This window comes from Python bivittatus, unplaced genomic scaffold (assembly GCF_059951505.1).
Source record: "Python bivittatus isolate LINGU-HERP-01145 unplaced genomic scaffold, Pbiv_v1 ctg000120_np1212, whole genome shotgun sequence".
Taxonomy (NCBI): Eukaryota; Metazoa; Chordata; class Lepidosauria; order Squamata; family Pythonidae; genus Python; species Python bivittatus.
In genome coordinates this window covers 5,437,965-5,465,617 of record NW_028277037.1, presented here as the reverse complement: position 1 = coordinate 5,465,617, position 27,653 = coordinate 5,437,965, and the positions used below count along the sequence as shown (strand labels likewise).

Below are 27,653 nucleotides of genomic sequence, written 5' to 3'. Positions count from 1 at the left end.
CCTGATGTGTCCAAATCAACTGAGACTTAAATATGAACTGTCAGTTCATCATAACGATATCACTGCTGGTTCTTTCCGGATCATTTTTATGAGTTGCTTTTTGATCTATTATGTACATATGCAAAGGCATTCCTAATGCTGCTAGTGAGACCATATTAACAAGAATTATCTTTGAACTCAGTTAATATTCTAGTCAATTGGTGTATACACAATTAAGATAAATTATGACTTCTGATCAAGTAAGAGCTGTGTTTCACGGAATCAGGACTCTTCAGAAGCCTTCTTCAATGACAAGATCAGTAATGGTGGATTACTTGAATGGAAGTGTTTTTGCTTCCACTATTAGTACTTTCTAGTAATTTGCAGGTGCACAGAAGACCCTTGGTTTTGCTTCAGAATACATACTTGGTTCATGCAGGTCAATTTTGAGCACTGAGTGATGCAAATTGAATACATATACTAAAGTATAGGTGGGTGCATTCTACGGTTGTAAAACATACCCAACAATTATCTGCAATACAAGGAAGGAAGGAAGGAAGGAAGGAAGGAAGGAAGGAAGGAAGGAAGGAAGGAAGGAAGGAAGGAAGGAAGGAAGGAAGGAAGGAAGGAAGGAAGGAAGGAAGGAAGGAAGGGAGGGAGGGAGGGAGGGTGGGTCAAACTTCAAAATCATATCAACGAAAGGGAAACTAAAACATTGTAAAGAGCCATCCATACAATGTGTCCAAACCAATTATTTTATGCATCCTGTCTCCATCCATGACAAAAGTTCCCAGTAGTCTCTGAAATAAATTGTTCCATTGCAATTCTCGTGAGATTGACTTAAATACCTCAGATGGCACATTCACATTATCTTTCATCTCATGAATGTTCTTCACTCTCTTGAAACCAATCAATTTGTCTGAAGGATGGCAATGACTGCCTGTTTAGTGGAGGGGTTTGCGATTGATACTGCCACAATCCATACAATCCTACAAAATCTTGATCTAAACAGACTTGTGACTGCTCTCCCAGATTGTATGGCACACCACTAACTAAGACCTTTGGGTATCTTCTCTTTCAGTTAGTCAATGGATAAATTCTGGTCTCAATTTCCAGAAAAGTCCAAATGGCTTGAGTTTACAAATGGGTTGGGTTTCACGGGCTTAAATTATAACAGGAATGCTTTAACGGAAAGATTAATTTTGAAAGACACAAATGTTTCATCTATGTGCATCTTATTCCCTGCTAATTATCCTTTTTTTGTTTTTCCAACTGAAGAAGAAAATTTTGGGGAAAAGTGTATCAATTAATATCCAATAATATTCATCCAATAAATTGAGCACTTTGATCTAATATCACATCAACTTGAAATATTGAAGTAAGAAGTCAAAGTGAATTTTTGGCTTAGCTGAACATGTTCATAGGTTTGTATGCAATAATAGAAAAGAAACATTTGAACTAGACATGACACCACTAATTTTCAACTTCAGCATTGTGATAGCTTCAGAACCATTTGGAGAGTACATGTTGCCAGAGCTTTTATGACCACAGATTTCTCAAATTCCATTAAATGAAACTTGTACATAATATTCCAAGAGTCAATGCCGCAAAGAGTACATTGCTCTTGAATATTGAATTAGTGTTCTGTAATAAAATTTCTTATTTGTTTGGTGTCCAATCTATTTCACTGAGACTGGAGCTAATAATCTTAGCAATACCAAATTTTCTCTCACTCACAAGCTGCCAACAGAGGCTTATTTAATCCTCCCATTACTTTGCTTCTTGGAAAGTGAACAAGTTTCAAGTCCTACCTTGGTGTTTATATTAATATTCTACAATTTCTTTCCTTTATGAGTTTGTGTATTCTATAATTGATTTTAACAGTTATCACATATTAACTATATAGTTAATAATTGATTTTAATTACAATTTCGGTTAAAAAAAATTAGAAACTTGTGTATTTTAATAAGCAATATTTTATGTTATGATGTATATGTTTGGCATTCATTGGTGTATTTTGCTAAATCATCTTATCTAATACGGCATAGTATTCTTCTATTCTTGCTTTTGGAAGCAAAGGTTTGTTAATGTTGGGTGCTAGGATGGATTTGCTTCAGATGTTAATTGTCTCCTGAGCATGTTTAGAAGTTATAGTTTCAAACAGATTTCCTTGGGAGTAAGTCACATTAGAGACAGTGTGATTCCTTTAGAAACCTCTGAGTATGACTGAATATTTTTCCCATTATTCGTGTAAATATAGTAAGTGCAATTCTTATTCATTTAACTGGGAGTAAGCTCCACTGTACTTTACTCCTGAGTAGGCTTGTATAAAATTTGCTGTGTCATGTGTTTTAGGTACCAGTTGTACCATTTCAGGAAAAAGGTAGGATGTTTTAAAGAAAATGGGCAAATTTTCAGATGTCCAGTGGCTTGGGTGGTGTTATATTGTAGTCCTTAGACTTGATTCAGGGTCACCACAGACCATAGAATGAGAAACATACTCTTGTCAATTTTCTCGAACTTCTAACATCGGCATTCCTGAAGCAATCACTTTAAAATACAGCTCTGAAATAATAGATATACAAGAGAAGAATTACAAAATAAATTGCCTTCGACCATTACTGTCTTCTCATTATCTCATTCAACCCCTCTGCTATGGTCTCTGTAACATTTGATCCATCTGTCTCAGTCAACCTTCTTTCAGAGCCTGTTCTAATTTGGAATTTCATCATTTCTTACCTTCCACTTCTGGGTAATCTGCCACATATTATACCTATCACAAGGAATCAGCCAATCCATCTACCACTAACTGAAAGAAACAAGATTATAATATCAGCCATTTTATTTGTTTTGCTTGCCGATTTCTTACTTTTAGAGCAGAGCAATACTCACAAATGTATCATTATATATGATCTAAAATACAGGAAAATGATCTGAAGGTATATAAGAGATATAGTCCTACGAAGCTGACTAAGGTTGTCGAATTGCCTAAAATTAGTAGAATTTCTAGGACTGTGTATACAGACACTTCTGAATCCCTTTGAAGAAGGCAGTGGAATAGCTCTAACTCACAGGCAGACAATGTGTTTGCATGGGGAGTTTGCATATCCCGTTGACAGCCGTTGGCTTTGGAATGTAAATTGTATGATATTCCAGAGGATGTTCATTAAGATTGCTCTGTGAAATTCATCACCAAATGGCTGCTTTGAAAAAATGCTTGCAGTTGCTTCCCCACCACTCCCCAAAGTATCTAAGTCTGAAAAGATCAAAATTGATATGTACAATAAGGTACTGTGGGGGATCAAAACACCTCTGAGATTTTGCTGAAGTCTGCCTACGTTAATCAAAGGAAGCAGACATAATGCATGCTGAATGTTTGATGGAAAGAAGAGAACTGGTGAGGAAAATAAGCAAATACTGCAGAATGATTTATCCTCACTCACCTTCTTTGTTTTTACACTTACAATCCATGAATGAATGCATCATAACTCTCAATATCATAATCCTGAGCCTCCTATCAATTAAATAACTTGCCCAAATATAAGAAGATGAAGTTGAAAAGGGAGTTGAAGTCCACACATCTTCAAGCTACCAAGGTTGAGAAACACTCGTCTATACATTGCTCACACATTCAAATGGGGCTGGGTTTGGAGCACCACCCCCACCCCCCGTAGATATCACTGCTTGCAGGGAAGTGTGAGAAACAAATGGGTTGCTTTAATCAATTGCAGAGAATTGCCGGCTTTCAAAGTGTGTGCAGGCCTCACAAATCATCTATAGTTAATACGCGACTGTTTTCTTCTTTTTTCTCTATTCTAGCCTTTGAAATCTAGGCTGAAAATATCTGGGGCAGGGAAGGCAATCAAGCAGTGACTCTCATTTTCAGGGAAAAGATAACTCTCCATTCATTCTGGGCATGCTGATATTTAAAACTAAAAGTGGAAGAAAGTACCACTCATTTCCTTTAACTGGCTTGCCAAGCATGTGCCACAATACAACAGTCCAAGAGTCATTACAACAGACCAAGAGGAATGACGCTTTGTCACATCACAAAGTAATGATGTGAGGGGTGGGAGGAAAAATACGATGATTTTAAAATATCGTCTTAATGCTATTAGTCAAAGCTACTGCACACATTTAACATACATAAGGGGATCTTGTTTTATTCAGAACACTGTCCCAGTCTGCAATCCTTTATAATCTATTGTTCAACTGCCAACAGAATGCCCCAAGTGATTAACTAGTGGACAATATCCTTTAAAACAGGAGGGAAGATGCATCATAGCAGATAGCCATACACATTCATTCCGGTTTTAACACAGGAGTGACAAATGCAGATTGCGCAGATGTGACAGTTCTCAATTGCACAGCAGCTACTCATGGGAAATTAGACACTAATTATGTTTGGTACAAGCAACATGGTTTTTAAAGAGCATTCATAACATTAATAGGAGTTTCTACCAATCCCCAACTCAATCTAATTAAGCAAAAACTTCTAGCACATCTTTAATTTATCAGAATTGTTGCTCAGGTCAAATAAAATCTGCTATAAATAGGAGAGGAAAAGACAAGGGTTAAAACATTTCTTGCCTGCTTCCTAATGTCAACAGTGATTGAATTTAACTATAACATGTTAATGATTTAATTTATATAATGTGTTTGGCAAAACTATACAGAAGAACATTTCATTGACTTCTGTTTTAGATTAACCATAGTTTAGGGTTCAGATGTTACACTAAACTGAGGTTAATCTAAAGAAAAAAATGTTTGAAATTTGCTTTCCTTCCAAAGATGAGAAAGGAAGTCTATCAAGTAATGTAATTTGCACGCTTCAGCAACATAAATAGTAAATACATTCAGTCCAGAAGCAAACCTTAGGAAGTAGATGGGGCTGGTTTAAACACAGGTAAAAATGGTTAGGACCAATTAAAAAAAAATAAGCCAATCAAAAGTGTCTAACCTCAACACAAAACCAAATTAAGAAAATATTAGGTAACTAATTACCTTTCCTTAACTTAAATTAAGAGAATATACCTTCCTCTAAATACCTCTAAAATCCTAAAATTCCCATTCCAGCCTGTCATTTGTTAACCTGGAATGTTGAACATTCAAGATCTTGCAGTATGTCACAACAGAAAGCATCAAGTTTCTACCATTTTTTTCTTCCTAGTGTTTTTCTCACAGGTGTAGGGTCTGCTCTTTTTGGATCAACCAAATGTTGATCTGTTGATTGCGACAGGAATTGACTGACCAACTTCTTGCCTGAGCCTGACATCGGGGGCTGAGAGAGAGGGACTAGTCCAAAGTCACCCAGCCGACTTTCATGCCTAAGGCAGGACTAGAGCTCACAGTCTCCTGGTTTCTAGCCTGGAGACTTCATCAGTAGACCAAACTGGCTCTCTACCAAGTTTTTACCAATATTTTGAATATTTTGACTTTAAACTACAGGGCAACTTAGATCAAGAATATTATGAAATGTGGGTTTAACCTGCTCCTGGTTCAGCCTACACTAACAGTGGCTGTGTCTCACCCAAGTCCACAGGCTATGGTTTAAAAAAAATGCATTGCACCTTAAAAAATTCAATTGCACTGCTATGGCTGCCATCTTGATCTTTTTGAGCATACTCTGCGGGCACCTCCAGTCCAGTTTCTTACATAGGGTAGAATGTGCATATTGTAAAACAGAATACATAAATACAGATCTGAAGCTGTGACTGCTTTTAATATCTGTTTTACTAAGCATTTTCAAAGAAGACATTTACTTTGACAACCTAATCATGGTAAGGTATCAAATAAACACTCTGATTCAACTAAGAAGAAGAAAAAACAATAGGCTTTTTAAAATATGTTTTTATATCATCTATGTGCAATACAAAATATTTCCATTTAGAACTTTTAGAAAATGTTTTGTCACTTTTTAAAAGCAATTTATCATAAACTAGACAACTATTCTATTATTTGGCTTAGTATCCTTGTAGTTCTTCAAACCACCTCAAATGTATTTTTTAAAAACACTGACATATTATTATCAACAAGGTTTACTTTGAACAACCTTTCCTATCGGGCTTGAAGCTGAAACTCTGAAATATTTTGTTTTACTTTTGTTCAACCATTCCTAGGAAAGAACGTAGGAGTTAGAACATTCTAAGTACAGATGTTAACTGAATTGTGCAAAGGTAGCCATGTCTTTTCAAAACAAAGTTTGTTTATATCCAATGAGAACTTACTCTAAGGTAAAAGTGTCAACAATTACAGCCTTATATACTGTTTCTTATGCCTGTTAAATATTTTATCAGAAAGGGACCAGCATTTCTTTCAAGAAGAAAAATACAGCAATTATCGCTTACATTTTTCTCCATTGACCACTTATGTTCACAGGTATGAACATTTGGTTCTAAACACACAAGCAGAAGAGCAGACCAATCTTCTAGTCACCATTCCCAAAATTCCAGAAACTGCCTGTTCGCGCTTGTAAAATGGCTTCCTGAACAATATATTTCAAATCTAATACATGATTTATAAGCCTGCCATCTTTCATGTTCAAAATATGATCTCCCTCCCACCACAACTTCTTTCCTATTCAAACTGTATCTAGAAGTGCAAGTTAATCCATTTGTCCATCTGGTAAAATTATATTGAATATTCATGTTGAAAGGTTTCCCCACTAACTTATTATTTTTGCATTATGTGCTTAATGAAAGTATATGTCAACCTGAAAAGTCAGGATTAAATTAAAATATTCCAAGTGAGATTTTAACTATGAATCATCTCTCTTTCCTCCCCCCTCCAGAATATAAATTAGCCATTCAGAAATGATCAAAGTTCTCATAAGAACTAGTTGAATACCTAAAATATCAGTGATTTCCACTCTAATCCAGCAATTACAGTGTACCTTTAAATTAATAAAGTCAGAATCACAGAATAATCCTCCAGATTTGATGTGCTGCCAGAGAAATTACACTCAACTTTTCCTCCACTCACTGCTTTTGACATTAATGTTTCTACTTGGGTAACACTTAGAGATACAGACACACACAATCAGGGAAACCTTTAAATAAACACAAGTCAACTTAGGGTCTACAATTCACTAAGATTTCGATGGAGCAGGGAGATGGCAGAGTTAAAGGACATTTCCAAAATGTTAGTTGTAAGCCTGAAAGAGCATCACATTTATTCCTTATGGGTTTCATCCAATACTTGAATATTGAGTATTCTATGTTCCATTGAAGGTTTCAATGGCCACTGTCTCTACTGCCATAAATTGGATACCACACCATTTATTTATTTACATAATTTCTATCTTCCACCTTTGGCAGCCTTGCCTACCTGAAAAAGTATGAAATCATTGAAGACTGGGAGAATAGAAGAATTCTTCTATCCAGTGTTATACTGTATATTTCTCCAGCATGAACACACCATCTTAATGGAGCCTACCAACACACATGAGCCTCTTCTACACACTCATAACTCCCAAGTAAGAAATCTTTGCATATACTGTGGGCTGTATAGATCTAGTCTTATTGAAAAAGCAGATCTAAAAACGTGTGAATGAGAAATGTAGCTACAATTAAAATAGATGAACTCTCAATTTCACTCAGCTTCTTAACTCCCAAACTTTAAGTTAATTCTTTTCCAGGTCTGCCTTAATCTGTATTTTTGTACGAAGTCTACAAATGTTCATGCTCATTTTTGTGCATATTTTTTTCTTAAGACATACATTTATGTTCACATATTTCTAACAGACACATATTTGCAATCAAATATGCATTTTTCCCCAAACTTGGTGAATTTTGCCTGCCCTTTTCCCTAATGATTCACTTTCTCCTGATCATTGTTTTCATTACTGAGGTGCATGACCTACTGTGGAAAAATAGGAATATTGATGAAAGCACTTTGATCCACGTGCTTTCAGAAAGTGCACATTAGAGAAGTCTGAATCTGAAAACTAATTGAAGATTTCAAGTTGAAAGAGGGAGCCCTGTGTGTAAACCCCATTCTTCTTGCAGCAGACTTACAGATGTGGTAGTCTTCCACTATCTCTTTCAAAAAGTATCAATGGCTCAAGATACCAATATTTTTTTTTTTTTAAACAATGAACGAGATCATGGTAATTCTCTATTCAGTACAATTATCTGTACCAGGCTGAAAAGTATTCATTGCAATATATGTCAAACTTTACCAACAAGACTGAATCTATACTATAAAAATGGGGATCTCAGCAGGATAGCAGCATCTTGCAATTCTCTGAGTTGAGAAGTAAGCAACGTTAGTCACCAAGGAATCCCATGGCTTTTGGCCAGACTGGGAAATCTAAAAATATCTTGAAAGGGGACAAGGACCAACAATTTCTATACTGGTGCAAAGAGAAATCCTTGGATGTGTCGATGTGGTCACCAGGAGCTCAGCTTGACTCAAGGGTGTCTCTAGCACCCTCCAGTAAGAATGATGGTCTCTTGGAACAGTGTGTTTTGAGATACTTCATGGTCTGTCCCCCTCCCTGCCCCCTTGGCTGAAGCTGAATCTACTGAATCTTAACCAATGATCAAGTGTGGTTTGGCTTTAAAATAAATAATTAAAAACCATGCATATGCAGACAATAATTGGTTAGGAAATGCAGAATAATTAAGAATGACAGTCAATCATTGTGTTATCCTGGAATGCACTTGTACTGTATCTTGACCCAGATAATACCTTCCATTTAAAACTCCATGGGTTTTTCACTGCCGTTTTATTTTCTATAGAAAGTTCAAGGAGGGAACTATGGAATTGCTGCCCAGTGCATTCCATTGTGGAGCAATTTATCTCAGAAACCCTGACATTCCTGCATAGCTTCATATGTATTTTCTGATAAACAAAAATATTTTTTTCTTAACTCTATTCTCCACATTCCAGGATAAGTATAATAGTCATCCAAAGAGAGAATCTCTGATTAATAATGAATCCCTTTAGGACAGTCCCTCATGTCCTGGTCATCTCATGATTGGGTCAAGGTGCTGTACACAGGTCTACATTTGAAGACCATCTGGAAGTTACAACTGGTCCAGAATGCAGCAGCGTGGGCAGCGTGGCATTACGCTCACATGACTTCACTGCTCCGTAAGCTGCACTGGTTACCAATTAGCTTCTTGGTACAATTCAAGGTGCTGATTATCACCTTTAAAGTCCCACACAACATAGGGCCTCGCTAATCTCCAATTGTTTCTGCCTGCTGGTACAGTCAAGCAGAACTTGTGCTCCAAGTCCTGTTGATTAAACAGGGCCATCTTACAGGATCAAGGAAGCGCACTTACTCTGTTGTCGTGCCTGCCCTCTGGAATGATATCCCCCTAGAGATTTGCACAACTACCTTATGACATACAGGAAACTATTAAAAGCTTGGTAATTCTTCCAGACCCTGGGATAAGGTAATTGTGCAGCCCTCTTTAGTTATGCTTGGTGGTTAGTCAGGATCTCTTTATATATATATATATATATATATATATATATATATATATATATATATACACACATACACACACACATACAGTGGGTTTTGTTTGTTTGTTTGCTTGCTTTTTAATCTGTTTTAATCAAGGAGTTAAGCTGTCTTGAAATTTGAGAGAGAGAGAGAGAGAGAGAGAGAGAGAGAGAGAATTAACAAATATTATAAATGGATCTACTAATCTGGGACAGTTCCTACTTCCTAAATAGACACAGAGACTGAGAGCACCTTTGAGACTAACCAACTTTATTGGGACCTAAGTTTTATGTTGGTTAGTTTCGAAGGTGCTCCCATATTCTGTGTATATTTTGTAGCCACAGGCTAATAGGGCTCTTGTTCCCTATCCTCCTAGGTCCTGTCACTCCTATCCTTTTAATTGCCTTCAGAACGATATCCTGGTAATTGGGCTAACGACACCTTAGTCATTCCTGAGGATTCAGCTACCTGAGGATGCCAAATCTATGATTACATGACTCCATCAGCGCATCCATGGAGAAGACTGCTCTTTCATATGCTGAAGCCACTTTAATCTTTTTCTCCCCTTTCTTAGGGCAGAAATAGATTTTTTTTTTCTTTTTTCCTGCTATGGACAGCATTCCATACTGTGTAACTTGGTGGAGCTTCTGCACTGGCCAAAAATGGATGATACTATGAACCTATTTTTTAATCTCTTTCTGTCATTTCCACTACCCTCTATTTCCTAGTAGGGAGCTGGAGAGGAATAAACTGATTTTTCATAGGAGGCTATGGAAGTTAGCCAGATGACCATAGGATGTCCAGTCTGGCTTTGTTTTCAACCCTTTCTTCAGCCAACATTACACCCTCCTCTTGGCTTTTAAACCTACAAAGCAAAGGCTACTGCGAAATCATCTAGCACGGGGGGACAAAAAGTCTTTCGGGGTGGGGTCAGCATATGTTTGATTCTTGGAGTGAACTTATACAGCAACCTCAGGAAGCATCAGGGATGCATCACTGAGCTCAGTGGCATTTGTTTCTGAGTAGACTTGTACAAAAAGGTAGCTTAGAAGTTACAAATGCCTTGTTTTGATCAGTGAAATTCATAAAGCTGTGCTACACTGAATTACAAAGGGAAAGTCTGTAAGCTTCTATATACAATCCTATTAACTGCATAGTGAATTGTTGTTTAAATAGGGCTGGGAGGGGTGTACATTATGAACCAGTGTCCACTGAGTCATAAAGTAAGTCACTCAAGGAGATTTGCATCCTTTCTGCCATGGTGTCATTCCAAAAAGATGCAAATGATGGCATCAGCAAGCAGTGTGGTTGTTCTTGTTGCTGTTGTTATTCCTTTTTTCTTTTATTTTACAATAATAAAAAAGAAAAAAACAAAAAGGAATAAAACAGAAAGATAATGTGTGCCATTTACATAATGACATCATCCCCCAAATAATGTTAGTCAACACAGAAAATTGATCTGTTCCATGCAGTCTGTTGTGTTCTTACCTGATCAATGTTTGTCTGCCCAGATGAAATGTTTGTGCATGTGTGTGTCAGAAAGGAGACATTTTTTTAAAAAAATCCATGCATTATTACAAAGAAAGACAAAGCTACATCCTTCAGGAATGGGATACTGAAGAAAATTGCATCCTCCATACTTACAGCCATCATATATATCAGTTGGTATATGGACAGCGGCATGTTGGTATGAAGTTTGGCGACCAAACAGAGGATCCTCTTCAAACACAGGTCTGATTCTCTGGCTACCAGTTTCGTTCTCACTTCTTCCAGACTTTTCAAGAAGGGGGGAAAAAAGGAAGCAAAATATTAAAATATCATACATAATGTGTAAATATAATTTATACCTGCTATTTGGGGACAGGCCAGGTCTCAATACATAGAACTTGATTACTTCATGCTATAGATGTAGAATATGATGTATTCTACATCTATAGGTGGGTTCCTTAAGGAAAAAGATTTGAGCCCAATTCTGTGTTTCATATGCCAATTTCCACTGAATAAGATGTTGTTATTGTTTCAGTTGAAGCTGGAAAGAAACAGTTCATTCTAATTTTCTGTAGTCCCAATAAAGCGTTCTGCCCTACAAACTCTGTAGCTTGTATATTAAGAATTGGACATTTTAATACCTCCTGACTGTATGTCAGTTCCTAGCATGTACCCCTTATTTAGTGGGATGCAGACAACCATATGTGAACTTGGAAGATAGCCTCAAAATTAGAAATCCGAGCTTGCATAGAACATGGACATGGAAGAGGTAGCAAAAGACCTTGTGCTTATAGCATAGTGGTCCAAATGTCCCAGCACTGACCAATACCGTACGTATTGTTAGCAGGAAATGCTGCATGGGGCATGAGGACAACTAAGTCTGTAATCTGGTCTCCACCTTCTCTAGATTACTAATACAATTATGTGAAACAATCATCATTGACCAAATTATGATGAGTGGCAGGAGAAAATTACGGCATACTCATGCTCGTGATTTGCAATGTATCATGAACAAATAATAAAAAGCATGAATTAACAAATGAAAGGAAGACAATGATACATTGTCTATCTTGGGAAACTAAGAGAAAAGGGGAGGAGGTAATAGATCTAAATGAAGATAGTCTAATCTTGTGAAGCAGATTTGAGGAATGCATTCCGGAAAATGAAGGTGTAGGTTTAGTTATGAATGAAAGAACTAAAATGCATGTCTGAAAATATGAATTGGTATCCCACAGGTTGTTGTGAACATGTGCAAAAACAGGAATTCATATGTTAGTTGCATGTTATGCTGTTGTGAATGTATTAATGAAAGAAGCAGAGATGAGTTGGGGGGGTCGAATATGCAACATTCTGGACAAATATAATTCAACAGAAAAATGAATGAGTGAATAGGTATGAGAGGAAAGAATTCAAAAATCGTATTGATTCATTTGGAGACCCAACACTGAATGAGAATGGTGACCAGGGATATTCACATGACGAATGAATGTAAATCTAAAAATATGATTAATGTGATTGTTTATAATGAAAGGGTGGCAGAATTAGTGAAGTATACAGGGAAAAAATAATTATGTTACAGAGTGTCACAGAAGTACATAGAGTTACACTAATGGGAAGTTTGAAAAATGATGCTTGGTGAAATGAAGAATCAAAAAAGGCTGTGGGTGAGAAAGAAATGCATTTAAGAGAATGATTGCTACAAAAATGTGGATCAGAGAAAGATATAATGTAATATATAGAGAGAGAAAAGGATAGTTGCAAAGAACAGAGTCAAAGAGAGCAAGGAATGATTACAATTAAAAGCAGCAGGAAAAATGCAGAATGATTCTGATTCAAATAAAAAAATATTTTTGAAGTGAGTGAAGAGGATTAGGATCTTCTAGCAGAGTTAATGCACTTAAAATAAAAAATGATCAATCAATCAATCAATTAAAACAACCTTTTTGCAACTTAAGACTGAATACCTTAGACCCATTCTTCTTAGGCTATAGATCTTCTATTCAGATAAAGGATTTATTGATTTGCAAAGAAAGGAGCATTTCAAAATTATATTCCACCACCCAACTGGCATGGGTGGTTTAGTTCACTCTAGTATTTTCATTCCTAGGCAATGTGAGAAGATTTATCAATTGCAGGAAGGTTAATTTCAGATATCACAATAAACTCTCAGTGGATGGAGCAATCACTACTCAGTCCATGTCAACTTTTCACAGATTTAAACATAAATCAATTCCATCCAATTTCCATTTTAGCCAGCATTTTTTTTTAAATGCACAAAAATATTCATTGATCTGCATTATTTCTCCTCGGACATATATTTTGTACACAATCTTTGAACTAGCATCTGCACTGCAAACTTTGGATAAATCTGCAGACATTGATCATGTTTTCATTGAAACATGTTTATTAGTCCAAGGACTCTGAATTAGGTCAACTAGCTTAAAGATGGCTTAGTGGTTGAGCCTGTTGTTTACTGCAATGTTGGTACTGTATCTTTTGTCTACATATGAGCTCCTCATATAGGGTTATAAAAGGGTTTAACTTTCATTCTTTGTCTTCCAGCTGTCCTTCTCAAGTGAATTTGTTTGTCCAAGGGCTGGAGCAGAGTCTAAACTGCAGAATCCGATCTGCAGCATGGGAAAAAATGTGCGGCACTTTATTTGGGTCAGCAACTGAAATGATAAAATTTTAAAAATAACCTTAAAGTTGCTGTCTGACTCAGCTGATGCTTCACTCCATCTCTGAAATTAATTGAATTGCCACTAGCATTCTATGATAACCAGCTATTTTAATTCTTTAAACGAGGGACCAACAATGATTTGTTGAAATGAGTTAGGGGCCATGCAGGTATTCTTTTGATAAATATCCAAACATTCATTTCTATTAAAAGCAGCACTAAGTTTCCACTGTGTATGTAAAAACAATCAGGGAAAACTATCAGTTGAACTCCCCTCTAATAGAACTTCACCTAAAAGTAAAGGTACTATCTAATCATGGTAGTTTTTTTGCTGGACCCCATGAAGAACTCAAAGTGAGGGGATAACAAAACCATTCAATCACAGCCCTTCTTTTTCCACCCTCCTTCCATTGAGATGGGAGGTCTGAAGAAGAACCATGAGAATTGTACATCGAGGACCGCTCCCTAGAGTGTCTGGGAACTTAAATAAATCAGTGTTCTAAACTGTGATGGCTAACATTCAAGTGAACAAGAACAGTTCCACTGTAACTGTTCCATATGCCCAGATGAATTCTTAAATAGGGCTACAGCTTAAAAGTATTATGAATGGTGCAAACTTCAGCTTGCACCACCTCCAGCTTTACTACATTTTAAACACACCATGGCGAATCCAGATCAGCTCTGCTTTCCCCCCAGCTCTCTCATTTTAAAAAACTCACACTTACAACCCACATATTTTTTTTTTTATCCAACTGAAGCTACGAAAGCAAACACGAAGAGACATAAGGGATAACATGAACGAAGAGATAAGGGGAAAATTAAGATTTTTTTTCTCTTCCCCATATAAGGTGGTCTCAATCCAAATCAGGCTACCATTCACATTGATTACAGTAGAGAACAAACAGATGGAGCACCACCAGATAAAGTATATATTATTTTCAGTTTGCACTGAGAGTGAATAGCAGAATGCAAAAGATCAGAAGGATCTGCAGTGTTCCACTGAAGTGAATGGTAAGTGTGAGAAGCATTTTGGTGGGTGCTATTCTGATGTTTTTCTCTTCTAAAGGAATGCAGATGGTAACCTTTAAAATATTCCAGGGCAAGGTGAAGATTTGAGATCTGGGGGTGGAACGAGAAGGTTATTGCCCAATTGGAAGCAGTCCAAAACAACTTCATAAGGGAGATCTTGGACCTCTCCCAGGCCATCCCCACTGCTTACCTAAGGATGGAGGAAGGGCTACATCTGGCATTGTTGATGCACTATAAGATTCCCATCTTGCCAAACTCCATTTCTCCATTACACAGTTGAGAATCAATAGACCAAATTTTTGTTACCCATCCTACAGATATATTCCCTACCACCTTTGGAATAAGTTAGCTCTTGGAACAGAGAAAATATTAGAGATAGACTTTTTGAAAGGGATGCCAATAAAGATGCCAGTACAATCATCCAAATTTTCATCTTGGTACCATCACTATAAAAAACATAGAAGCTTCTTCCAGTACCTGGTTAATATTACCAGTGCCTCACTGGTAAGTGAGAAGGGCTTTAACACCCCTCTGCCTGCAGATCATGCCTTCTGCATATCTCGAAGGAGATTTTGTAAGTGTCCTGTCAAATTATGTCTCTATCCTTGTAGTTGTTCAAGTGGAGGAGATTATTCATTATGTCCTCTGCTGCCCCATTTCCAATGAGATTAGGGCCAAAATATTGACAATAGGTGAACTCAAGGGCTCGAACCTCGAACAATTGAACTATCTTCTTGCAGACGTGTTTCCAGCTGTTAGCAACCAGCTTGCTACTTTGCTTTGCTGTCCTTTAAACTTAGAAAGAAATGCTTAAATTCTTAGTTGTGGCTCTGGATTTATCTTTTTTAAGCTTCTTACGTCTAATACTCTTCTCATTACTTCATTTTACAATCTTACTATTCAACTGTTATTTTATTTTATTTTATGGTAGGCTATATGTTCTGACCTGTGGTTACAACAATAAACTTACTTACTTACTATTTCAGAGGGCTGAACAACTTCATACAGTTTTCTGTGATGCTACAAAATCAGCATGATGATCTTATGCGTACCCAAGTGAACTTTGTACTTTTCAGCTATAGTTATGAGAAACTGATGTTCGCTCATCTGAAAATGGGAACTTCTCACTTTTACCCTGGAACACCAGAACTGAAAAAAAATCCACTGCTTCTCGTAAGAGTTCCTACAGTTCCCACCTCCCACCCCAGTCTCTTTTTATCCATGTGCCCATATTAAGGAACTTCTAAGATAATCGATGGTACATTTCTGTGAATAGATGGAGAAAGAATGGAGTCAGGTTTTTTTAAATGACAGCTGTCTACTAATGTTTATTATATTACTGTATAATAAAAACATTAAAAGGACTAAGGAAAAGTCAAATAGTAAAGAAAAATTTTCCTAAATGAAATTGATTTTTATATTTACCAGCTACTAGGAAAAAATACTATGATCAAATATTCAAGCATAATGACATCTCTAGAAAAACTGGAAAAATCTTTTAAAGACATTAATAAACCTACATCATTGACAATATTTTAAAATCAACAATCTAAATCATTCGTTATTTTTTTTCCTACATCCCCATCTATTTTTCCATTTTTTAAAAGAACCAAACCGCCTGACAAAAAAACCGCTATTCTATTGTGAAGCAAAGAAATCCAGCTAAACCCTGAATACAATTAAAGCCTAACTCAAACCAATTTTTCTCCTGAGGTAGGAGCTGAAGTGCGATCAATAATGGCATAGGAAAATCTCACAGGAGACAGAGCCTGAAGATTAATTTTTCATCTATTAAAACTTGGCCTTTGTTTATTGAATTCTTTCCTTACCGTCCACTGACACTCACCAAAATCTATCTCACACTACTCTGAAATAAATATGACTAACTGGCCCCAAAGTGAGGCGCAGATAGCTATTAATTGTTGAACCAATTCAGGAGCACCTCTGGGGAAGGGGGGTCAAAAAAGTCAAGATACACCTAGTTATTTCTCCTTTGGAATATTAGAGAAGTCAAATACAGAAAGCACAAATTCTGTGAAAAAATCTGGCATTAATCAAGATCTTAGAACTAACCTAGAGACCAGAATTTTCTTCGCTTTCCAAACTAACCCACCAGCTTCTTGTCCTGTGTCTTCCTGAACGGAAGAGACTTTTGGGCCAGCAACACTGCCCCACCTCCCTCTGTTAATTGCATTAATTACAAATACTGAGCATTTGCCTTCTGTTCATTCCTCTCTTTCCTCCCTCTGGCCAGCTAACTGAGTTGGTGAACAAAGAAAGTAGAGGGTTGGGTTAGGGAAGAGGAAGGAAAATATGAGGCAGCTCTAACGACATATCGGAAGCTAGACTGAGAGGCACAAGAGTGGGATCATGTCTTTGAGTGGAACATGGACATAAGGAGGTTCGTGTGCGTTGAAGGGGGTGTCTAGGCTAGGGAATACTGAGCCCACTCCAAATATATTAGATGGGGGGGGGGAATCACATCATCAGAAATATAAGATGCCAAAAGCAGGGGAGGGGGAAATCCTATGCCAGATGCCAGTTCTAATAAAAAGCTAAGGCGGAACCTTCAGCCAAGCAGAAAAATAATTCTCCAGCTTCTGATCTTCAAGGTTGGATCAGCAAGAAAACTTTGCAGCAATCCGAAATGTCTGAAAAGTCAAAAATACACTGAAGCAAACTCTAGTATGAAATGCATATTGCCATGTACCTGAAAAAAAAAAACAACTGATTCCACCCAGGGTTTTTAAAAGTTACTATTTTTTAAAAAAAATGTGTTTGATGTGTGAAATGCAGGTCTATCATGCTGGATGAAATCAGAGAATTGAAAGATTAGACTGTAAGGAAGGCATCTGAAATAAGGATAAGCTTTTGCTGGAAGAAGAAGAAGAAGAAGAAGAAGAAGAAGAAGAAGAAGAAGAAGAAGAAGAAGAAGAAGAAGAAGAAGAAGAAGAAGAAGAAGAAGAAGAAGAAGAAGAAGAAGAAGAAGATGAAGAAGAAGAAGAAGAAGGAGGAGGAGGAGGAGGAGGAGGAGGAGGAGGAGGAGGAGGAGGAGGAGGAGGAGGAGGAGGAGGAGGAGGAGGAGGAGGAGGAGGAGGAGGAGGAGGAGGAGGAGGAGGAGGAAGAAGAAGAAGAAGAAGAAGAAGAAGAAGAAGAAGAAGAAGAAGAAGAAGAAGAAGAAGAAGAAGAAGAAGAAGAAGACAACCCAAGACTAATGTATCAGCTGGAGAGCCTACTGATGTCTTGTCTGCAGGTTTATTTACACAAAAAGGCACTTAATGACGTACAGCAGCCACCTACCCAAAATTGCAGCCAAACACTAAAGAGAAGAAAACAAGAAAAAAACACCTGTAGATCTCAAAAGGAGGATTATTTATTAAACATATTGTAGCCGCCCAACCAAGTCTCTAGGTGGTCTATAATAAGAATTCATATTGTGATCTGATCCAAATTACCTGGAATTAAGGGCCATCGTATTCCATGGAATTTACTGCTGTGGTGACTTGTAGTACCTAATATGACAAAAGAGATGTCATACTAATTGTAGGAGACAGGATACTAAAGCTAGAAGTAAAATCTAAAATGACCAGAAAATGTGGCCATAGTGTACAAAACAAAACAGAAGTAAACTAATAGAGTTCTACTAAGAAAAGTCAATGTTTACTACAAATGCTTTTTTCAAAAACTTAAAAGATGACTATGCAGAGAGATCACCAGACAGCAACACCAACATCATCTACTCTACAAGTAAAGATGGAAATCAGATCAATTTTATTATGGCCTTTAGCCAGCAAATAAAAGAGAGATTAAAAAAAGGAAAAAAGAGAATCAAAACAGATAAACAGAAATATGCATATAGAGCAATCCATCTTAAATCCTACTATGGATCCCCTGCTAACAAAACTTTGCAACATTGAGTATTTGTATTGTATTAAAAAACCTCTTATCATCAAACAGAAACACAACATAAAAACTGCCTGATTATCTGGGGACAGCTGCTAGAAGGGGGATAAAGATGGAGAAGGTTTATTCATTCAATAAAACCAGGACCAAGTACTTCTTGCAAAAATTCTTGCAAAATTGAACTGAAACTATGAAAACAAAATAAGAATATCAGATCAACAATATATTCTATACAATATTCTATACAATTAAAGATGGAATGAATTAAGATTTAGAAAACAGAACAACTCTGGGCTGAAACTCATGACATCTTTAAAGATGAAACAAACAAAACTTTTAAAATACCCTGAAATGCAAAAAGCAAATGGGTATCTGCTGCTCATACTGGAAATATTTGAAGAGAGAGGGGAAAAAAGCAATGAAGAAGAAAATATTAAATACAGAATTCTAGAGAAGAGGAAGGAGAAACAAACAGCTATATCTAAATAAGCAATGACACAAATTGAGGATAACCATCAAATGGGAGAGGCGAGAGATTTATTTAAGAAAACTGCAGAAATCAAGGGAAATGTTTTGCAAAGATAGATACAATAAAAGATAAAGAGCTACTGGACAAAGGAGATATAAAGAAGAAATGTCATAACTAAATGGAAGAATGGTACAAAAAGTATCCCCAAATCAATTATACCCATGAATTAAAGCATGATAGTTTGATCACTGAATTAATTCTGGAAAGCAACATTAGCATGGTTGGTAAGCAGAGAAAGAAAACAAACAGCAGCCAAGGGCCTGGGGGAAAAAATGAATTTATATTCCAATACCAAAAAAAACGTACTTATTTCACATGCCAGTAAGACAACGCTCCACATTTTGCAACTTAACAATACGTGAAATGAGAATAGTCAGTTGTACAAGGAGGTGTCGCAACACACATGAAGAAGGTGTGGAGCTTCAATTGCATGGTTGCAGCCATTATCCTAACTGTTTTTGCGCACACACCGACACACACTCTACCACTCATTCCTTACAGACACCTTGGATCAGTTCGGATTTGTTTTCTTGATCTTGTAAACCTCCAAGAGTCATTTTTTTAATGGGGAGGGGAGAATATAAATGTAGGTAAAATATAAATAGTCAGGGCCTGAGAAATGTTTAAAATCTATCATTTGGAATTATTGTATCTATCTGAATTGTATGCAGATTTATTAAAGCTATAGATTGCTGGGAAACAAATGATGTGGGGATGAAAATCAATCAAAATGAAGCAGACTGGAAACAGAAGAGTCCAAAAAAAAAATTTTTTTTTTTTTAACTTTGCTATGATGGCAAAGTTGAATTTTCTTTTGAGTTCTATCCCTTATGTAAGCTCTTACTAAACTATTGTGGTATAGTTGATTAATAGATTCTTGGAACTTGTATAGCTTCTTCTAAATATTGACATCCTACTTCAATCCTGTCTTGCAAATTATTCAAGCAACATAAGCTAGGTTTACAATGAACCTTCTATTTCATGTCTGGAACTTCAGATTGCATTTTCCCAGACTGTGTTTTGAATGATGGCGCAAATTAATGCCTTCATGCTGGAAGAGCAGCAGACAAACTGTTACCAAGTGAATGATTGACGTTGGCCATTTAGTCTGGGTGCCTTAATAATGCTATTCACCGAAAAGCGAGCGTCATCTGCACTTATCAAAGTTGGCAGCAGGCGACCCAGAGAATCTTCTTGTTGGCAGTGAAGTTTGAGTTCTCATCAGGGGCTGCTAAATGGGTTATGACTAATGAAATTATAAATGGTATCAAGGTACAATGGAGCAGAGGTTAAACCTTAAATGACACTGAACTGAAATCCTGATGACAACAGATAAAGGGTATCAGGTTCTAATGCCATTATTCTAATCCATGTAAATATTTTATTTCTTTCCCCCTCCCCATTGTTCCATGACTTTGCAACTTGCCCTGGAGCTCTCGGTCTGCCCGAGTAAATAAATAAATAATTTAAATCTTGAGACTAAAAGTGCTAAAAGATTTAAGAGTCTTCTAAATTAGAATACAAAGATTCTCCCTTGAAGGCATTTTAGGATTAGCATTCCCCAAAGTATTCCCAGTGAGGTCTGCGTTCATGCCAGGCTTCAGATCCACATTCCACCCTGAAGCCAGTGATGCATCATTTTAATAGAAGAGTTCTTCCCTTGAAGATCACTCTCATTTATATACATATCAAAACTTGAGTGAAAATGGCAAGCTGTAGTACACAGTAATTGTCTGTATGGTAAACTATTTTTAAGTCAGGTTGTGTTTCACTGTGATGCTTTCAGTGAAGATGGTATTGGAAAGATGAGCTCTTTCCATCTTTTCCTGCCCTGGTAGAACAAAAGAAGAATAGTCTCTTTTCTAAATCATAGCTTACCATCCTGTTCCCATCATACCTTCTACCAGTGGGAAGATTGTCTGTGTCACTTGGTGACAACTTTGATAGCGCAGATGATGGTAGAATAGAGAGTATAGGCTTCAGAAATATAAGGTAAGGGTCACTTGGATTCAGATGGGTGGCTATAGAAATTGCATGCATGCATGCATGCATAAATAAATAAAAATAAAACATCCTGCTTCAGGCAAGGTGGGTTTGCTCAACCTAAATCTTCCTTTAACCCAAGTTACAAGGAGACATGAGATGAACCAAAGACAAAGTCTAAAGCATCAGTGAGTCAGCCAATGTAACAAGAGAAATCCAAACATGAGACAACCAAGCCAGGGTTCACACCACAGTGTTTCTATGTTTGTTTGTAGAGAGAAAGAGGGCTGACCTTGATGGAAATAAGCAAGAACATTTACCTAGACAAAAGGGTCTGAAACATTTAAGTCCAGAGCAGTGAGATATTATTCAGAAGCAGCTCGGGCAGATATAAGGAGGAGGAGGAGATACAGCACAATCAGACTTTCAAGATTCTGTTCTTATAGCCAATCTCAATGAAAGTAGTTTTAACCTTCCTGTGTAGTTGATTTCATGGTCTGGTCTACCTTGTGGGGCTGACTTTTATGTAAGCCAGGGTGGTGTAGTGGTTAAGATATTGGACCAGGAGTGGGGAGATGCTGATTCAAGTCCACCCTTAGTCACAAAAGCTATCTGGGTAACTTTGGGGCATTCTCCTCTCAGAGGTCTGTTGTTGTGGGGAAAGATAAGAGGTGGGAGCACTGTCTGTGGCACCTTGGGCTCCTGAATGAAAGGCAGGAAATAAATCTAATAAATAAATAAAAGTGAGTCTGTGTCAAGTACTCAGTCCTTGACTTTTGAGGAAAATGTAAGTGAAAACATGGTAGGGGGTGCATTCTTCAAATAAACAAAACCTTTTAATAATCTAAATATTGCAAACCTTACTATTAATATCCTCATATTGTTGATGGGAATACTGGCCTATGATATGCATATCCTCACATTAATATCTTCACATAAAAGTCTGAGTGAGCAGAACCTTCTAATTATATACAGTGTTGCTGCCTGGTTTGGACATCTACTAAAGTATACCTTCTGGAAACATATAATTGTTAGCAATAAAAAGTGAGAGCTAAGGACATTTTCTGCAACTCTTCTCTTTCTCTGTGGTCTGACCTGATTAGGATTCTCCAGAAAAATAATTTGGAGTTCCAGCAGCGGAAGAGAGAAAAACATAAGGCAAACTTTAAATCCGAGATGATCAGAAAAGGAGTGAAGTTTAAAAATATCTCAGTAGGGAAGGATAAATAACCTGAAATAAATAGATTTCTTTCAAGTTGAGTTACCTTTCTTTCTATACTTCGTAAGCATCAAAAGATGTTAAATATGGCTTAATTTTCTCCCTTAGGGGTAGGAAGGCATTGAATAAACTAAGTAGTGGGAAAGGGTCTTAATGATTGGCTTCCGGAAGACATGGTTGTTAACCTATGTTTGACAAGCCAATACAGGCCTAGCAAAATGGTTTAAGGAACAGACAAACAGGGCCGTCACTCTTACTATTAGCAAGCAATTGACTCCCGTTCAAACAGTAGCTTCTCATCAGTCATAGCAGCTTTCTACAATGGGATCCTTTTGAAAGGAATTCTCTTCTCCGATAAATCACTTGTGTCAGTTTAGCCTTAATGAATAGGAGCAAACGGGGTGTTGGAAATTCTCTACCAACAACAGCTGGATGTGAGGTTAAATGAAATGTTAAACCAAAAGAGGAAACAAGTCACAAATGTCTTTAAGTTAACTAGCCACCCATGGCTATGCTTCAAATCTACCCACAACTTCCAGAATTAGGGGGAGGAGATTCCCCCACCCCGAAAAAATCAGAGATAGAAATTAGAGGAACATGGATGTGTTTTTTGTCACCATCTTGTTTATCAAGAGAAAACAGTAATGGAACCCGATTAGGAATTCTTTACTGAAAGTTCAGGCTGTGAGTGCCCTGAAAGCTGTATGGTAAGTATCTGAAGTTGAAAATTACCACTTGAAAGGAAAGAATAAATAATGGATTATTCGCTTATTGGAGAGTTTTCAAGAACAGATCCGTAGTTTTGTATGTATACATTTAGAATTCAAATTATAGTATGCTGTAACTATTGATGGAGTTTTAAAAAAACCCAAACAGACATACCTCTGATAATAAAACTGCCAGTTTTCTGATTAACCAAAGCATTTTTAAAAATGGGAAGGGGTCTTGCGGACTTAAGACATTTATTCTGGTATAAATGTCAATGGGCTACATTTACAGCAGCTGACAAAGTTAAAAGTACCTTGAATCAACATGGTGGTCATTAACCAAAAGAGTTTGCTGTTTTTGCAATAGTTGACTGACACAGCCCTCTGGAATTGTTTTTTTTTTAATGGTTATTGAATGCAAAGTGGTATGGAAAATATATACACATTTTCCAGGTATGCTAATTTAATAGCGATACGGCAGCATGTTGCTATTTAAATGTAAGAAAGGCTGTGAAGAATATACCCCAGGATTCATGGCCTTTACAAAAAACTGAGAAACTCTATTAAGACTTTGCTGCAGGGAGAATAAGCTATTCTTTTTAAAAAGTGGAGTCCAGCCACTCTGCAGCAGTAGGTTATCTGTGCTTGAGACTGAGAGCTCTCTTACTAGAGAAGTCCGGCGCCTGTTTTAATTTGATTTTCTCTTTGTGCATAAAAGAAATGCAAGGGAGTATTGGATTGAGGAAGAGCAGGTGGGAGGGCTGCGATGTATTGATGTTTGTTGCAATTAGAGTGGTACAGGCATTTCTTATTGGAATTCATTCTCTCTCTCTCTCTCTCTCTCACACACACACACACACACAGAGCAGAGTACCTCATCTCTAATAGGGATGTAACAGTCAAATTCACAGCAGCCCTGTTTTTTCATACAGACAGTCCTCACTTACTGGCTGCAACTGGGACTGGCAACTCCATTGCTAAGTGAAATATCACATGACTGCACTGACTTACGATATCAGTTCCAGCTGCGGTGGTCAAGCGAATCACCCATGGTTGTTAAGTGTGATCCCACATGACTGCAACTTGCGCCTTCCTACCGGCTTCCCCATTGACTTTGCTTGCCGGAAGCTGACGGTGAAGGTCACAAATGGCAATCATATGACTGCAGTATGCTGTGACCACCCTACATGCTCGCTGGTTGCCAAGGACCCGAATCAGGATGGGCCACAGAGACACTGTGACAGTCACAATTTTGAGGACCAGTCCTAAGTCTTTTTTCATTGCTGGCTGCTGGACAAGTGGTCAGTAAAGGAGGACTAGCTGTACTGTCTCAGCATCATTGGTGGTTATATGAACTGGGTCAAATTGTCCTCAGGCATTGTTATGTTATTACCATGTTGTTATTACTATTGCTTAGGGCTTTTGTTGGTTTTAATAATATGTTGTTAACAATAATTGTCAAAAATAATATGTTGTTGGTTTTAATAATAGAAATCCAGATAAGCAAATAAAACAAATCTACAAGTTAAGAGAAAACATGGAGATAACAGTGTTGGATAACACTGCAGTGTAAGGAAATACCAGCTCAATTCCAATTTCTTGTAGGACTATAACATCTCTCTGCAGTCTTGGCCTTCAACTGGCAAAAGGGATCTAATACTTCTGCAGGACCCTGCAGATTTGTTGGAAACCAGCTGGATCCTGAGCTCTGATCTGCTATGGAAGAGAGTAAGGAAGATGATCTTGACGCAGATATACAGGAACCATTACCTAGGCAAAAGGGGCTGAAGTACTTTTAGGTCCAGAATGTCCAGATAACATTTGGAAGAGGCTCAGACAGACATCTCCTTCATTCACTGAACTAGGAGGAGGAGGAGGAGGAGGAGGAGATACAGCACATTCAGACTTTCAAGATTCTGTTATTATAGCCAATCTCAATAAAAGGAGTTTTAGCCTTCTTCTGGAGTTGATTTTATTGTCTGGTCTACCTAGCAGGGCTGATAGCTATATTCAGAGCACAGTTTAAAGGACTATCTTGAATTAATTTCTCAACTGAAATGCAATGACTTCTCATTTCTAAACACATTGTAGAAGATTGTGGACTGAAAGTCCAAAAATACTTCTCTTCCTTGCACCAGTTTAGGAAGTTTGGGTGATAGGAGGCTGGCGCTCAATCGTACTTAGCTAAATGTTGGATTTCTTCTGCTTCCATTTCTCAAGGAGGGAGAATTGGATCAAAGGAGAACAGAGAATAAAAAAGAATTCTTTGTCCTCCAAATTTCTCTGTGCCTCCTTTCTTGAGCAGTCTCTCCTGTCTACTACCCATCAATGATTTCTCTTCCCTTCCTTCTTTATTTTTTTGCCTAATACCAACCCAAAAAAGTTCCTAGCAGGAGAGGAGCACAGAAAACACATCCTTTTTATCAGCTGTTAATACTTCCCCTTTCTTCCAACTCAGTATATTCCTTCTCTTCTTCCCACCTCTGGTTTAGCTCTTCCAATTAACTGCCCATTTCTGAGTCTCCACTGTCTTCATCAAGTCAAAATGTTTGGAAGATGGATATACTTCAATTCCAAACTACTTTTATATTGTTTGGCAAAAAAAATAAATAAATTCATGTAGTTACCAGAAATCAAGTTTGTCTTTTGGCTGCAGCAGGTACTAACCCCCAGTCAACCTTGGATGAACTCAAAAAACTAAGTGGGGCCAGAGTTCGTTAGTCCTTGGATAGGAAAATAAATGTTATAAGCTAGACTGGGACTCAAAAAGCCTCTCCAGAAGCAGACAAGACATCTTTGCTTGTTGCTGAGAAAACTACATGTATATATCCATGTGATTACCAGAGTTGAGTTCAATTTGAGGGAAATTTGGTCTTTTCTTACAGCCTTGGATTTGATTTTTAATTTCTTTAAAATTCTTGTGCATACCTCCAAATTCTCCTGAGCATGAGAATATTGTTTTGTTGTCACTAGATGGCTCCATTTGCTATCAGATTGCTGGTACTTTAGGACAGAAGTAGGAGGAAATTAGGATAGGATATTGAAATTTTATAGACATGTTTGCTCTGAGGAATCTGTAAAGTAAGAGAGTCCAAGCCTTCTGCTCCTCTGTTAATTTCTTCTGTATTGTTAGCCATCCAGTATTTCAGATCCTCACATCTGGTAGCCTCCTTAGTACTGTGACCCTGCCTTTGGTTGATCTTCACAGCTCTTTCATCAGAAACTTAATACTGGAAAATTTCAAGGAGGTAAACAAACCTGATTTCTGAAAAATCATCTCCTTCCCATTCTCAAGCAATTTCAGATCCTTTGGCACACCAGGATAATGAACATAGAGAACACACCAAGAATATGCTGATCAGGAAATAAACAGAACGTGAGAAATACGGTCATTATCACTTGAAGTCAAAAGTGGGAATGGAAAGACAAGGATAGAAGAAAACACAGCCAGGGGATCAAAACTGCATCCTATTAATAATGGTTAAGTAGGACACAGAGAACCTTAGAAAACAGAACCAAATGAAGAGAAAGGTAAAACACTGAAGATAAAAGGGCACAATTAGATGACCTAGAAAAAAGATGGAAACTTGAGTCAAGGAGGTGAATATAAAGACAGAGAGATCAAGAAGGGATATGAAACAGGAGGCAAAATTAAAATGTGTGATAGACAGGCAATTTTGGAAGGCTAAAAATGCTGTATCTTTGGGGGTGGGAGATAAAACTGAAGACTGGCACAGCAGGGCTGGCTTTTACATCTGCCAATGGAAGTAAATTATGCAGACAGCCATATGTCAGACTGACAAGAACATCGCTGTTGTTGCGAACACCAGGAAAGCGCAGCAACAATATATGTGCTTTAATTTGTTAGACAGCAAACTCTACATCTCCAACATCCTATATTAATAGGAGGTTTGCCTAAAACCACCGTTCTCAAACTGGGCCTCTTTTTTAGGGGGAGGCATGAAAATCTTGACATTTGAAAGGGTGTAGCATCCAGGAATGGATCTTGATAGTGGCGGTTTTCCCTTCCTATCATTTGCACTGTGAGGGACTGAATAGAAGATTGTCCCTGATGCCTAGCTATGGACCATTTCTGATAACTACTAACCACAACATTTCTTCAGAAGGAAGATCAAGATGATGTGCTAAGTTGTTCTAAAGAACATTTGGCAAGGTCAGATGTCCTCTTTTGCTCTTCTGAAGCCAGTGAAAGTTCATCATCTACAAATACCTCATTGCAACACACTGATAGATGAAATTGTCCATGATAATCTCTGAGCAGGATCTGATCCTTAACACTGGGTAGCACAAAGTTGAATAAATATATGAGCCAAGGCCAAGGTCAAAATATTTGAGAAACATTTCCACAGATAAGTTCTTCAGAAGAATGACCCTTCTGCTGGTTCAGAAAGTAATCTGCATCAGTTTTGCCCAGAGCCCCTATTCTTTTTCTTCCAACGTTTATAACCTAAAAAACTCATAAATCATGTTTAATTCTCATTTCATAGGCAGAATCAAAACATTTTACTTTTATGTCTTTTCAATCTCTGGGATTCAGGTATTCCTCAGTTGTAATGAGATGGTCACTGCTATGCAGTTTTTCAATGCCAACTCCCTGAATCTAGTGAAGAACCTCTGTTTTTGCTTTAATTTTTATAGCAAAATGGATTAGTTTCACCCCA

The 27,653-nt window shown here is 37.4% G+C and overlaps 1 protein-coding gene across 4 annotated transcripts in view; it reads right to left on the bottom strand.

Moving 5' to 3' along the window:
- Positions 1–27,653, bottom strand: part of CACNA2D1 (calcium voltage-gated channel auxiliary subunit alpha2delta 1) — a 408,632-nt gene that overhangs the window by 138,429 nt on the left and 242,550 nt on the right. For all 4 annotated transcript variants that reach the window (XR_015795109.1, XM_088134901.1, XM_088134900.1 and 1 more), the window contains one exon: positions 11,081–11,210. Coding sequence is in view for 3 of the 4 variants with exons in the window: in XM_088134901.1 (XP_087991027.1) it covers positions 11,081–11,210 (130 nt within the window). In the remaining variant the exon portion in view is untranslated. The remainder of the gene's footprint in view (positions 1–11,080; positions 11,211–27,653) is intronic.